This window comes from Centruroides vittatus, unplaced genomic scaffold (genome assembly GCF_030686945.1).
Source record: "Centruroides vittatus isolate TY-2023 unplaced genomic scaffold, ASM3068694v2 contig_2696, whole genome shotgun sequence".
Classification (NCBI taxonomy): domain Eukaryota; kingdom Metazoa; phylum Arthropoda; class Arachnida; order Scorpiones; family Buthidae; genus Centruroides; species Centruroides vittatus.
The window spans coordinates 1,259,274-1,275,129 of record NW_027121716.1 but is presented as its reverse complement, the minus strand read 5'-3'; the positions used below and the strand labels follow the sequence as shown (position 1 = coordinate 1,275,129).

Below are 15,856 nucleotides of genomic sequence, written 5' to 3'. Positions count from 1 at the left end.
TTGCCAAACTGAGTACTAAAAACCGAAAAAATTCACATTTAGTAGCGAACGATATAACACAAATATACAATATTATCTAATAAAGACGTAGTGAGGTGACATCAAATATATTCTTAAAACATGAATCTTCGCTTTAAATTAATGTTACTATATCAAGATTTACAAAAATAAAAAAATTTTCCCAATTCGATTAAAACACTCTTTCGGTTTCTGTTTCTTTCATCCATCTCGTGACCTCATTCTTACTCTATGACATCACAATCAGCTGACAACTCGCCAACGATTGGTTCCTTTACAAATCGAAAGACAAAAATAACAATAAACCTCGTGAGATAGCTTACAGCTGATTGGTCCGAACTAGTCAGACCATTGCAAGATGGCGTCATGTCCAGTCGGCATATGTCAAACATTCAGCTTCCAAGTTTATGACAACAATTGAGTTTTCTAAACTTACATATACACTTTTAACGATTTTAGTATTTTTTTTGCAGTAATTATTGCTGTGAATTGTAAGTATAGATTGTAATGTGATATATATGAAAGCTTAAAGCTTTGTGCTAGATCATGTTTTTTTTAGTTTGTTAGTCATTTTAACATTAAAAAGGCTGTTCCTATTCTATATAATATGTAAACTGCGTGTTTTTAATATATTACTTTACTAATGTTATTTGGTCTTATATTAAATGAAAGTATTTTTTGAATTTTGTTTTACCTTCAATTGTTTTACCTTATAATAGAAAAGTTATCCAATATAGTTAAATGTAGATTTTCAATCTGTTTATATTCAGTCAATGCAAACAATAGAATCATTGCATTATTCTCTTTATTGTTTCCATGGTTTTATAAATATATGTTGTAAATAGTTCTTATTTATATAATTGTTAATAAATTATTATATAAAATGATGTTATAGCAATTTATATTTCTATAATTGCTATTAATATGAAATATAAATAAACATAATAATTACTGAAATTTCTGAAACTAAACAACTTAATGAAAGCCTATAATTATGTTGACTGATATACTTTATTTTTAATTTTATAGCACTAACTTGTATGAATGTCTCAAAATTTTAATTGTTTATTAAAAATTTATCATTATTTTTGGAAAGGATTTTAAAATATTAGAATTTATAAATATTTTTTACTGTTTTTTTAGTGATATGTTTACCTTCCAATTGTGTGTAAGGGCAGGATTACTCTTTCTGTTAGGAGCGTCATTTTCGCTCGTTCTAAATCTATTACAAGTTCAACGACATATTCAGCCATTAAATGGAAAAAATTTGCTATTTGGCTCTTGGTCGTCGCCGTTATGGGTTCCAGCTAGTTGTGGATTAGCTTCGGGTAAGTTATTATTATTATTTTTATTACTATGTTGGACTAGAACTGTTATATTATCTCATCATATATACATGATACGTGGAAATTGGTCTAAGTATAGATTAAAGAATGACCAATAAAACATTTTAAACTAATTAACATAGTATATACAGTGTGTAACAGTGTGCACCTAGAAGCAGGGGTTTTGGTACCCTCTAAAGAAAAAGGAAAACAAACACTAGAAAATTTTCCAAAAGTCTTATCTTAATTAAGATTCATTTTTTATTTATATTGTGTCATGTCTTATAATTCTAAACTACTTATGAATTAGTGGTTATTTAAAGTGGGAATTTTATTGGAATTTTTTTTATCTATTCAACTCTGCTCCCCCAAAATTAAATTTTGAGTGTGCCACTAGTATTTAATAGTTTTATGTGATTTATGACGTGCAGATTAAAAATAATAGTGAATCAAAAAATTATATATTTTAAAGAAGAGATGGTATGATGCATTTTCAGTTTGTTACCATCATTCTAATGCAATGTTTGAGAAAGTAAGCTCTTCTGCCAAGAAATCACTGCATGTCTAGTAAAGTAATTGGTAGTGTCTTCATTTTTACTGCAGTTGTTAATGATTATTTTAAACATAATGTATGTTCTCTTAATGCATGTAAGCAGAAATATTAGCATCAACACATACGAAAATAGTTATGCCTCTTGTTTTAAATATGGTGTGGCCGTAAGCGCCAGAGATCCCGAATACTGCCTGGCAACACTTGCCAACGAGATGTTGGCTGGCAACTTGTAAGAAAAAGAGGCGCGAAAGTTCGCGGGGTTTTTGCCTGGATGTTGGCCGAGGATGTTGGTGACAGTTCTCACCTTTTTAATAAAGTTTTTTTTTTGTTACTGTTCGTGTTTGTCTGCTTAGTTCTAAAGATCAGTAGGATTGAATGACAAAATGGCATCAAAATGATGGTAGTCTGTGTTTACACCCACTATTTCAAAATTAGTTTTTAACAACTAAAACAGATGCTATTATTTTTAATTTGTTTGTCTTTTGATGTTAAAACTTAATTAAAATACACAAATTATTGTAATAACATTATTTCTTAAAAATTAGATACTAGAGTATGAGAGCATAAAGAATTTGTTATAATTAATAGCTTACATATGGACTGCTGCATATATACTAGATTAGTCTAATTTAAAACGTTTAATAACATACAGAAATGTTATTAAAAGTTCTTATTGTTAAAGTGTAAAAGTTGTTATTATCTAAATAAATTTTTGAATCTATATATATGTATATCTGTAATAATCTTAATAATCATGTAAAGCATTAATGTTGTTTTTTTTTTATTTGTTATGTACAGTACTTAATATATTTCAGTCTGTGTTGATATTTAAGTGAATTATCAGTATTTTAAAATATTAAATATATAATTAAAATCACTCTACATGTTAATAAAATTTCACATGAAAACAAAAACAACGTTGTTCTGTTTATAATGTTATTTCATTCCTAAAAAAGTTATTTTGTAATAATAACAGATAGTTTCATTTTTGGAAACTTTTTATTTGAACTTATTTCAATGAATCAGTTTATAAACACGCTTATGAATTGTGTCACAAAATGTATTTCGGCCTTTTGTCTCTCTTCAATTGCTTTATTTTTCTCCAAGTATCATAATTATGATTCTGAACATAAATAAATGCAAGTCTGTTTTATTAGGGGTTAAATAATTACAAATACAGTTGTTAAAAATATTAAATTAGCAGTTAAATTTATTTCAGATGAAACAAAATATTTGTTTCCTTCTTTTTTAAAGACTTGAATGATAAACTATGAAGTTTATATTCTATTTAAATTTTAAAATATGATCATTGCATGAGTTCCCCCCCTCTTAAATTTTGGAGTCTTAAGGAAAAGAGAAACAAAGTTGATAATTTGAAAATGTCTCAGTAATAAACCTGTAAATTCAAGCTTATAAATTAGCTAACAAATTTGAATTAATATCATTAAAAGAATTTTCAAAGGGTACAATATCTTTATCACAGAAAATTTGATGATTAAAAACAGCTGATATCATGTATCATATTTCCTGTAATAATTGCCCATTTAGTGATTCTTTTTTTCATTTTCTTTCCTTTTTTTGGGAAGGACAATTCCTGGAATAAACAATATTGATATTTTAAGAAGGAAAAAAAGATGATTTTAAGAGGTATATAAAACTAGTTAAGTGGAATGTCGTGACAAATATACAGTAAATGATTTGAATGAAGTACTTGAATTACCTTAATTAACTTCAAAAATTTTGATATTTATTCTTGATATTAGGAATTAAATGTCAATATTAAATGTTGACATTAGCTAGTATTCATTTTTTCAACTTTGATATTGGAAAATTATCAAATCAATAGTTAATTATTTGATGATATTGAACAGCACTAATATATTGGTATTTAGGTCAACTGGTGCAGTTTACCTCACAAGTTAGATGGACAGTTATTATAAGAATATTTATATAGACAATTATTACAGAAAAAACAGCATTACTATTTTTTTGCTAGAATATTTATAAAATATGAAACATTTATTTTGTTATCATATATACATTTTATTAAAAAATGTATGATAATGAAATGAATTAAAAAATTTTAATTTTTAAACTTTCAAATCATTTTTTGTAACAAATGCATAAAATAAGAGGTGGCTTTTTTCCAGAAATTTAACATTTTGTTCATTAATCTCTTCCGAACATCCAATTCATCATCAGAATATTCTATAGAGTTTATTTGTTAAGAAGTTACAGAATAATATAATTGATATTTGTTGTATAAACAACTTCAACATAATCGTTTTGAAACTTTTTGTCAAAATAATTACTTTGAAGTCTTAAATTTATTAATTGATCAAAATTTTAATGTAATTTTGAAGTATTCTTGCCTCAATTTTGTTAACTTATATAAAGATATATCTGTAAGACTCAAAGACCAAACACACCGAACATGCTCAATGAGTGATAAAATTAACCACATGTTCTAAGTTCTCAGATCCAGCCCTACAATGTAAATTTTATGTTCTGACACTTTCAAAACTACACATAATTCATTTTAGCATATTCAGTAGACCACGAAGTGCAATTTGTGTTCATATTCTTTTAATAATAAACCAAAGCACAATCTGGCAATGTGAAAATGTCACAATGCATTGTAGACACTTATTAATGCAACCACAATGCAATGTGATAAAAATAAGTAACAGATTTTTAATATTTATATAAATAATAATAAAATCATATTCTAATTTACAGTGAGAATTATATCAAAAATAAACCAGTTAGCTTCATTAATTTTATGTCTAAGCCTTAAATTTCTAAGACAGAAACTTCTATTTATTGTTTTTTACTAAAATTAATATAAAACTTTGTGTGGAGTTAGTCTTTGTGGGAGTGTCATTATTGAAAAGAAATTTGCAATCATTGATAAAGTGACTTACAAATAAATTTCTTATTTGCTTAAATATATAATACTTTTTTAGATGTCTGGTATTTTAAGGTATCATATGTAAATATCAATGATTCTAAACAAAACAATTAACAGCAAATTGTCTTCTTGACTGTGAATTATAAAAGAAAATGAAGAGTTGCATTTATTATGCAGTACTATGGTTCTTTTAAACTGTATAATGTTCTGTGACAGGAATTATCATTAAGTATAAAAACTAATAATAAACATTGTTCAGAATTAACCTTTGGTGGAAGTTATACATAAATTATTTATAAAAAATATCTGTGCAAAAATTTGTTACTGATTTAGCACAGACATTTTTATCACATTGCACCATGGCTTCAATGCATCCAAACTTTCGGCATCTTGGTGTTGCCAGATTTCATTTTAGTTGATTATTGAAAGAAAAGGATACAAATTTCATTTTGTGGTCTCATTGGGCTGCAATTTTAAAAAAAATTGTGTACCCATAAATTCCCATTGTTGTCTGTTTGTTTGTCTGGCTGTCTGTCTTTCCTTAATCTTGTGAACAGAATTAGATACATGAAATCCGAGACCAGATATGGAAACCTTGGGGCAGGAGATCCCAATTAACCATATATGAGCTTCTGATGCAAACTGGAAGTCACATTATTTCAATTCAAAAGTCTTTCCCTGAAAACGATTAATAGATGATCAGACAACTCTATTGTTAAAGGAAAAGTATGATGTACAAGAACAAGATACTACTAATTTGAGGTAGAGAGCATATATTTTAAATTAAATAAATTAAAAATATGATTAAAAATTGCAGCCTGGCATTGTGGTGATGTCACAATAATCACTCATTGAATATGCCAAAATGTGTTCTGCACATTTTTGAAAGGGCTACAACTCTCAATTCATATTGTGGCTGGATCTGAGAAGTCAGAACACATTGTGGTTGATTTTTTTTTTTTTTTTTTTTTTTTTTTAATGAACACTTTCAGTCTCAGCCTAACATCCAAATTTTATTACTTGTTCTTGTGTTGTTTTAATTTTTCACTTGATATATAACCATAGATTAATACTAGAATGTAAGATCATTTCAGGTAATTTATAGAAAAATTGGATATAGTATATTTTAAAATGTTAATTGTATACCGTATTTTCCGGCAGATAAGACGACTTTTTAACCCAGGAAAATTTTCTCAAAAGTTAGGGTTCATTTTTATACGCTGGGTGTCATCTTATAAGGGCGAGTATTTCCCCAACTCTATATTTTGACTGTAAAAGTCAGGGGTCATCTTATACGCCGGAAAATACGGTAATTATTTATTAGATTAAATTCAAAATGTGTGTAAACATGTTATAAAATGGCATTTCAATAATATCACTGTATTTACTTAATTGTGCAATAAATAGGCTTTATTTTATATTTTGTTTTTAGTATAAGAACAAACAACTGATATCAAATTTTTTCCTTTCAAAACAAAATTTTCAGAACAAAAATAAATTTAATCAGGCATTATTAGAAGACAATGTTTAATTCTAATATTACAGAAAAATATTTTTATTTTAAGAATTTATGAATATTTATAATCTATTACAAATGTTTGAAAATTGATTATATCTGGAACATTTAATTACACTTAGATCACAAACAATGATGATAATAGTAACATAATAAACTTTTGTAATTAGTGACAGTTGTCCATTGTTCATAAGCTACAAAGTAATTGACATATGTCTTTGATTATTATAATGTGTTTATTTAAAAAGCACACTATAAAAATCATGGTAAAAATTTATTTTATATTGTGGTATATTTAAAATTTATTAGCTGCAAAAAATTAGCATTGAAATTAAGCAAAAAACACTAAACAAATTTAGCTTTTTATACTTAATGAACTATCAAATCACCTACTGTTGCTGAAAAATGTTTTATTAAACAAACACAAATGTTTTCACCCTAATGCAATAGGCCATCTTCAGGTGTAACCAAATTCAAATGCCTCTTCAAAATGGAACATTTTAATGAAGGAATGTTCAAACTCTCATATTTAAATTTAAATCAGATAAATTAACATTGTTCAAAATATTTTATATTTGTATTTAAAATGTAAAATAAAATAAATAATAAAATGAAAATGCATTAAAATATACAAGCAAGTGCAGACTAAGAATTTTTATATTTTAATTTTTTTTATGCAGAATTTATATGCATTAGGTAGTCCATCTGCATTCCTGGCATATATGCAAACTCTTTTAATTTACTTTTATAAATTTTGATTTTTTTTTTTTTTGGCTCGGTGCTAACAAAGGTGAACTCATTGCTCTGAGGATACTCACTTCATTTCATTTAATTATGGAGTTTTGTATTGGACAAAACTGTGTTGCAGTGCCCCTATTTCGTCCACTATGGCACAGGTACAGGACTCCATAGTTAATATGATCAATAAAATTATATTTTTTTAGAACTGATTTATTCTAAATATTGAAATCATTACTCTATTCTAAATCAGTTTTCAAGAGTAATGATTTTAAAATATATTAATATATATTTTTAATAATTTTATATTATTACAGCTGTAGTTGGGCTTATGTATCCATGGCTAGATCGAAAGTTGGGTGAAGGAAAAGTATGTACTCAAGAATGGTCTGCAATTATGCGATGTGTTGCACTTTTTGTGGGTATTAACCATGCTAGTGCTGTATCCTTTTCTTTTTGTTCACAAAGTTTTAATTTATATGATGTATTTCTTGCAAATCAAAAGTGGAAAAAAAATTTTCACAAAATATTAAAATTTTTAATTGAAATATATGAAATACAATATATAATATGAAATAAAATATTAAGATATGTATAGATCTTAAATAAAAACAATAAAAAATAAATAAATATAAAATTACATAAATATAGCTGACTCATACAATTTCTTAACAGAAAATTCAGAAAATTAATTTTTCAAGCCATCTTCAATTAAGTGTATCTTTAGCAGTTTTATCAATTGCACTTTGGTGGTGGTTTGATCGCACTAGAAGTGGTTTTGGCATGGGTGTAACAATAGCTGTAATTGCTACTTTTATAACTCATTTACTTGTTCACCATGGAGTCTGCAAGTAATTATTTTTATTAAAAAATAAATTTCACAGCAAATTATGAATTTATGCAATACTTATATATATTTTTAATTTAATAGATACACTGAAAGAGATTTTCTATATGTAAAATCCTGGTTACCTTGCATTGTGTTTTCTGGTGGTGTAACAATTGGAAATATTGGTCGCCAATTAGCAGTGGTAAGAACTCAGTTTTAATAGTATGCATTAAATCATTTTTATTGGAATATAGTTATTAAATCTGAAATCATAAAGCATGATGAGCATAGTAAACAAAACAAAACAAAAAAAATTTAATATATTATTTATTGATTGGAAGTTAAATGGAGGTTGTTAACTATTTGTAAGATGGGTTGTAAGAAAAAGTTTGCATTTAACAAGTTTCTTGGTGTACACAACTACTACAAAAATATCTGTTGAATATAAACTAACATTATTTATCATATATAATTTAAATTTCCTGACAGTTTGCAGGATTTTATTATTTGTATGACTTTTAAACTTAAGCAAATCATAAAGAAGAATAAATTTAAAAGCCTGCTTTATAAATATCCAGCTAAAGATTTTTTAATATAAAATTTGAATGATGCTATTTGCTAACCAATAGTAACAGGAGTCAGTTTATTTCATGTGCATTAACTTCAAAAAAGATTCTTGGAACCACATATTCTTGTGGAAGTAGAACATTTGTAAAAAAAAACATTTGCATTTTTTAAATTCAGTGTTTTGTTCAAATAAATATATTCAGCAGAGTAATTTTTTTCTTTTTAAATTTATCACACAGTTGTTACAATTGTACTTTTTTCCCTTCTCTCTTTACAAACATTTAACATATTTCAGAATAAATTCAGAATTAAAAAAATACTTATAAATTAACTCTATTAAAAATTTTTTAGTTCCTTTCTTTTAATCAATTTGCATTAGCCATTCTGAGTTTTTCAGTTGTGTGTGTGTGTATATATACACACACAAGTTGATATACGATATATCTTATTTTTAAGTATGTGTGTGTGTATGTATATATATATATATATACACATACACACACACACACATACTTAAAAATAAAATATATCATTAAAATATTACTACAGGTGATATAATAAAGAAATTTTGTTTTTTCCTGAACTAACTCTCATTACTGTGCCGATCTTTAAACACCAGTATAAAGTCCTATTAATAAGTAAAGTCTAAGTAGACAATTAACAATAATATTTGAATTAAGGACAGTAAGGCTTTCACAATTACAAAATTTAATGTTAATTTATTTATTGAGAGAAACATGTTTCATGAATGCAAATACATGTCGGTTAAATTTTTCTACCTTAATTTTCAGCATTAAATAAATAAACATAATGGTTTATTATTTAATAAATACTATTAAGTTTCATAGTTTTATATAAAAATATCAAAATATGTAATAAAAATATAAATAAATTATTAAATTTTGTCTGCATATTAATTTGATAGTTAGTTTCATAAATTTTTCATTTTAACTCAGTCCAAATTCTACAGCATATATTAGACAATAAATGACATATTCAATTTACAATGGCATATCTGAAAGCAATAAACTTATATACATAACATTATGACATACAACAGAACAAGTAGGACATATTAAGACCTAAAAGACCTGGTACTCTTTGTCCTACCTATGCCCTTGTATCCAAAGACTCCAAATTCAACCAATCCAAATTAAATAGAATATCTATAAGTTTTACTAAATTGACTAAATAATTAAATTTTATTACTAATATAAAAGCTGTCATTTGTGTGTGAATTCTTATAACTTCTGCAATGTCTGTTCAATCAGGATGAAATTTTGGTTATATTCATTTTATGTTCTGATGGAAAGTATAGGCTACTTATTTTGCAGAAATATTATTTTAAAGGACTAAATCTGTTTGTGTAAGTGAATTCTCTATAACTCCTACTTTTTTTGTCCACTTCAGGTGAAATTTTTTGTTGCTCTTTATGATACAATAGATAGTACAAACTACTTAATTTATAGAAATATTGAGTTGAAAACAACTCTTGAATTTCTTGAAATCCACTCTTCTCAATTCTTCAATCTCTACTTTCTGATAAAAAGTATTCCTTCATGCTTGATGGGGGAATTTCTAGTATAATATACAATTATAAATGAGGTGAACATTTTTAAAAGCATTTGTTTTTATACAGTTTACAGCATTTAAGACATGAAAGGTGAAGTGAAACAATGTAAGGCTTGATGCCAAGCTATTGCAAGAAATAGGACACAAGTCAGTTTATAAGCAATGTGAATATAGAATGTAAGCAAAAGATTAAACAAATAAAAATTATCAGAACTGTTTATTAAATAATCATGAAAAAAATGTGAGAGAAATACCACAAACACTCAACATATGTCAATCATAATCTAGCATGCCAATCTAGATTGGTGACATCTGCCATCATTTTGGCTCTGAACCATTCATTTTTAACTAAGCTGATCTCTGATAATTCTGCTTTATATATTTAAAAGTTTTAAAAATTATTAATAAGGTCTTTAATTTTCAAATTTGATTCAATAAAGATCTAAAATATAATTAGATCTCTATTGAATCAAATTTTTAGTTTTTATCAATTTTTTTTACATTCATATTAGAATATCAAATCCTATTGGCAGGTTCTGGTTTTTTGTTTCTGATATCTTTCATATTTTTTAATCTTTCATGTTTACAGAATTTATTTTAAATGTTTGTGATCACTTTACATTATGTTTTAATGAAGTTTTTATTTCTTTTGCAGAATGATGATGAAGAAGAAGGAGAAAATAAAAGACATCAAGAATAATTTATTTTTTGTCAAAAGAGTCAATTTTTTTTATATTTAAATATTTTATAATAGTATATTACTAGAATATTTATCGTAAAAATTATATTAATTATTAGTCATTTTTTGCTATGTTGGAGATTAAATCATTTATCATTTTCATTATAATGATTTTGATAAATGTTTTAATTTTACAATTATCCAAATTTTTTATTATCAGAATAATCTATGAATTTGAAAAACTATCAAATAATATTTTAGTGATTCACATGATTTTTTTCTAGTGTATTAATAATTATTGTTTAGTTTTACATTTTATTTTAATCAGTACATATGCAAATTTAAAGCATTGCATATTCATAAAAAAAATTATTTTACCATTTAATAAAACATGAACAAGATGATACATCATTATTAGTGTTAAGTACTTATTATTTAAAAATGGAAAATTTATAAACTGAAGTTTTCATCATTTAAAAAATTCATATACCGTATTTTACGGACTATAAGATGCTACGGACTATAAGACGCACCTGAATTTTGGAGGCAATTTTTCGAAGAAAAAAGTGCGTCTTATAGTCCGTAAAATACGGTACTATAAAAAATAATTTAATCTTTCAAAACTATTTTATTGTTTAAATAATTTTTAGCAGGTTAAAAATTTGTGAAATAATACAGTTCAATATTTTTGATTAATTAAAATTTTTCTTAATTCTCTTGATATGTTAAGAAAAATTTTAATTATCTATTTTCGAAAATTAAACTGATTTTTTGCTGGTTTCTAGTGTTTCTCAGTATTCTGTATTCTTTGATAACATCACACTTTCTCTTTACTTTTCTTTGCCAAATTTTTATTCCCATTTTTTATACTTTTTTAAGTTAAAGGTAAACTTGCATATGTATATCATTCAGGACTCTGTAAAAACAGCTAAGAAACTGCTACTGTGTAGACTTACTTAAACTGAAACACAAAACAACTTGTCCAAACCCATGTGTTAGCAGAACATATGCATTTTGCCAAATCTTTGAAACATACATTCTATAAGTCAATTGTGACAATATGCCATGTGTGTGTGTGTGTGTATATATAGTATTGAGCGTCAATGATTTTATATGTTATATATATATATATATATATATAGAACATTTAAATATGGTTATTGACATTTGTACTGTAATACAGAGTGTTCCACTCAAAAGTACCCAATTTGATTTGACTATAAAAATTAACAGTTAAAGATATAACTTTACCAAAGATTTTATATGAGAGAAAAACTCATCAAATTTCATTGAAGAAATAACTACATCTCTGGGTGCTCCAGCAGTCACACTGACAACATCAAAGTGGTAGACAATTTCTGCTATGTATACTGCAGTGTATCATGTCTTTGTGGCAATGGCTGCTATGATATGCTCCCAAAGATCTTGAAATTATCTGACTGAGGTTTCAGAAACTGTATCTTTCATCTAACCCCACAGAAAGAAATTTAATGGGGTCAGATCAGGAGATCTTGACTGCCAGGCTATTGGGCATACCAGACCACAACCTGCACTTTCTCCTGTGGTGAAGTCATGACTAGACAATAATTTTATGCTCACATTTCAACCTATGCACCATCTTTCAGTATAAAAAAAATCTCTATAAAACTGAATTTTCTCACCAGATGCCACTTGTTGCTTTTATATGTCTTAAACCATTCATTTTTATGGTGAATTAAAATTGGGTACTTTTGAGTAGAACACCCTGTATTATTTTCAAACAAAATACAGTGGTGCCTTGAATAACTTACGCCTCACATAACAGATGCTGCAAACAACAAACTTTCCGTTCGGCAGTTACGTGAGGCGATCAAGTGTGAATGATTTTTCCACTCTTTTGCCGTTGCCATTGACAATCTACTATTTTTAGATGTTTTCCCCTTCTTGGCTTCCCAGAATAGCTTCTTGATGTAGGTATTTTGGAAAACAGGTGTTGAAGAAGAGAGAGAGAAACGGTCCACCTTGGACATGTTTTTCAAGAAGCCAGCTGCCAAAAAACAAAGGATGCAAGCCCTGGTAGCCTCTCTTGAATCTGACTCCGATTAAAAAACAATAAAAAGAGACCCGCTGCAATGTGTAAAAAGTGTGTGTCTGTATGAATGAGTGAAGAAAGTGTTCCTTTACCTCCTCCTCACAACATCTGACTATCCAGCATAATTGGTGACTGCTCCATTTTCATTTTTTTTATGATACAATACGGTTATTTTATGCTGCAGAACAAATTAGATGTTTTAACATGTATTTCTATGGGAAAATGCGTTTCGTATAACAGACTTTTCACTTAATGGACGTGCACCTGAAACGGATTAAGTACGTTATATGAGGCACCACTGTATAACATTTTAATAGCAACTTAGAACTTCTGATATTAATTTTTTCGATATGTATTACCTTTTGGTTTTTGATAGGTAATAATATAACTGAAAAATTTATATTTGTATGTAAACCTAGTCTATTAAAACAATTGAATTTTGTTATTAATAATTTGTTCTAACAATTTAAGTTTTAGTTAATTTTATATATATACAAATAAATGGATATACAATAATGTCTTAGAGATTTAATTAAAATTTGTTAAGAAAATTTATTCTAATTTTTATTTAATGCATATCATTTGTATTGTTTATTACAAGTATGTATTTAAACACTGAAAATTTGAAACTGCCATTTAACAATGCCACACCTAAATCATTTCATAATAAGAATAATAATTTAATTTATAATCAGCTATATTCTATGTTATAGTTTTAAACTTTAATACCTATAACTAGTTTTAATTTTGGTGTACATTGTCATTTGCAAACAACGATCCCACACAAATCAAGTTATGTAGTTGCTTCTTCCATAATGTATTACATTTTTTTATATTGCTTTACATAAATTATTTTATTCAAAAAATATGAATCTCTCTATTTAAATTAAGCCTTTTGTTTGATGTTTAGGCTTTTGAAAATATTTAAAAATTAGAAAGTTGCATAACTTTCTAATTTTTAAATCTAGTTAACTGAGTAATTTTGTGCAGCTCAGTAAAAGATTATATTTAGAATGTCTTAAGAATAAAAATATTCTTGAATAGTAAACTAATGAAACTGTCATACTAGAATTTATAAGAAAAAAATAGAATTTTAAATACATCTATGTGAACTTAGAATTAGGGCAGTTTTAATGTGGATTGCTAAGTTGGTTATTTCTGCAATCTGTGGAATATGTATTAGATATGGTTGAAATATAGTAATTAATGTTGTGAAGATTATGACCATTTCTATATTTCAGAATAATTCTATTTCAACAGAAGCAGTTCTGTTAAGAAGATATAAATAATGTGCACATTTCATCATAACAATGAGGAATTTATTTGCAAAATTGGTTGATAGATTTGAAGTTTTTCTACTATAACCTAATTAATGTAAGCCTAGATAACATTCAGTAGCATTTAAGATTACCGTTTGACTTTAGTAAAATAATGATCTAGGAAACTCTAAACTGGTAAATGTAACTTTGTGATTTATCATTTGAGATTTTTACCTTTTGAGATTAAGTTTTAATTCATTTTTTGATTTCACACTGTTCTTAGCAAGACAATTGAATATAATCTTAATATGTATAATTTCTCTATCAGGTTAATTATTACAGAAAAATATACGGGTATTTTTCATATTTTGTGGGAGAAAAAATTGATTTATATGTATAAATCAGATACATGTATCTTTCCAGATTCTACTACAGTAAAGGTTTCTTTTTTTCTGTTCAAAATCATTTGGGTGTTATATTTGTATATAAAATTAATTAAAATTTATTGTATAAGTAATAATTATGTAAGAAAAGAATTTTTGATATTTGTTACATTCTGTCATCCTGTCTGATTTTTAAATGGAAATTTTATTCTTAATGCTGACCATGTATTTTGTTTCATTTGTATACAGTATATTTCAGAAAATTTTGTCTATAATAATTATACAATACTAGTCATTTCATCTTTTAAATTTGGGTGCATGTATTCTGTTTATATGTTAAAATAATATCACCAGTATAAGTTTCAATTAAAAAGTCGGGTCTTAATATTTCTGTAGTTTTTCTTATTTATGAACAAAATTGTAATTTAATAAGAGTTAAAATTCTTTGGGATTTTAATCATATTAAACTATTTAAGATGCTTATTAATGAACCAAGTACATTAGAAAATAATACCTGTAATTAATTTAATTTAATGCCCTATTTATGTTTGTATGTATTCTGTTTGATTATGATTCTTTTATTTAGCTGTATGCAGAAGACAGTTTCTGTGAGATCTGAGTAATTCACACAATGATCTGTTTTGATGTACTTTATTACTTAGCATTTTTATCATAGGATATGATTTTCATTATTTATTCACTGTGATATCAATTATTTGTATTACTATAATCAGTATTTTGAATCCGATAATTACTTTTTGTATTTATGCAAGCTATGTTAACCAAAATTGTTAAAAATCTATTTCCTTTCTTACAGAGCAATGTATAATACAAACACAATGTGAAAGTGATTTAAATTATGAAGGTTTTATAAATTACAAGAATAAACTAGAAATTTGTGTAGGTTTTGTACAAATAGAGATTGTACAACTGTATATATATATAAACAAGGACATTGTATAATGAAATTGTATTTATAGACAAGTTAGATGTTAAGGTCATTTAATGAGAGACTGAACTATCTTCTTTATACCCACTGATATCATTTTTGTGATATGATATTCACATGTTTATTTCATTTTAATTATATTTTATAACCCACTGTTTATGGTGCTATCTTTTACATTAATTGTAAATTGATATTTTCTTATGTAATATTTTCTCCCTTTCGCTGAAATGTAATTTTTAACTGTTTTCAAATAAAAGTTTCATTACTTGTTTTTAAATTCATTCATTTTGGTGTAAATTTCAATATTTAAAAATAGTTCATATTACATAATCTAAATTTGATATGTTTTTCCCCCTGTATTTATTGTTTAAAATGTTAATTTTTGAAGTTTTTAAAAATTATAATTAGTGAAGCTAATTTAAAAATGTTTCGTACAAAATTAAAAATTCAAATTATATAATACTGTACAATGTCTGTAGAGAGATT

General features: G+C 26.0%; 1 protein-coding gene across 1 annotated transcript; it reads left to right on the top strand.

Annotated features, from left to right (window-relative positions):
• Window positions 1-387: 387 nt before the first annotated feature.
• Window positions 388-11,123, top strand: LOC136971754 (insulin-induced gene 2 protein-like). The gene is made up of 6 exons (XM_067266250.1): window positions 388-509; window positions 1,162-1,346; window positions 7,379-7,503; window positions 7,746-7,912; window positions 7,993-8,092; window positions 10,685-11,123. Exons 2-6 carry the CDS (start codon window positions 1,166-1,168, stop codon window positions 10,727-10,729), a joined length of 618 nt encoding a protein of 205 aa, XP_067122351.1. The 5' UTR covers window positions 388-509; window positions 1,162-1,165; the 3' UTR covers window positions 10,730-11,123.
• Window positions 11,124-15,856: the final 4,733 nt, after the last annotated feature.

Coding starts and splice junctions, on each gene's coding strand:
- LOC136971754 (XM_067266250.1), top strand. CDS start 1,166: ATGTTTACCTTCCAATTGTGTGTAAGGGCAGGATTACTCTTTCTGTTA. Junction 1,347..7,378: donor TAGTTGTGGATTAGCTTCGG/GTAAGTTATTAT, acceptor ATATTATTACAG/CTGTAGTTGGGCTTATGTAT. Junction 7,504..7,745: donor GTATTAACCATGCTAGTGCT/GTATCCTTTTCT, acceptor CAGAAAATTCAG/AAAATTAATTTTTCAAGCCA.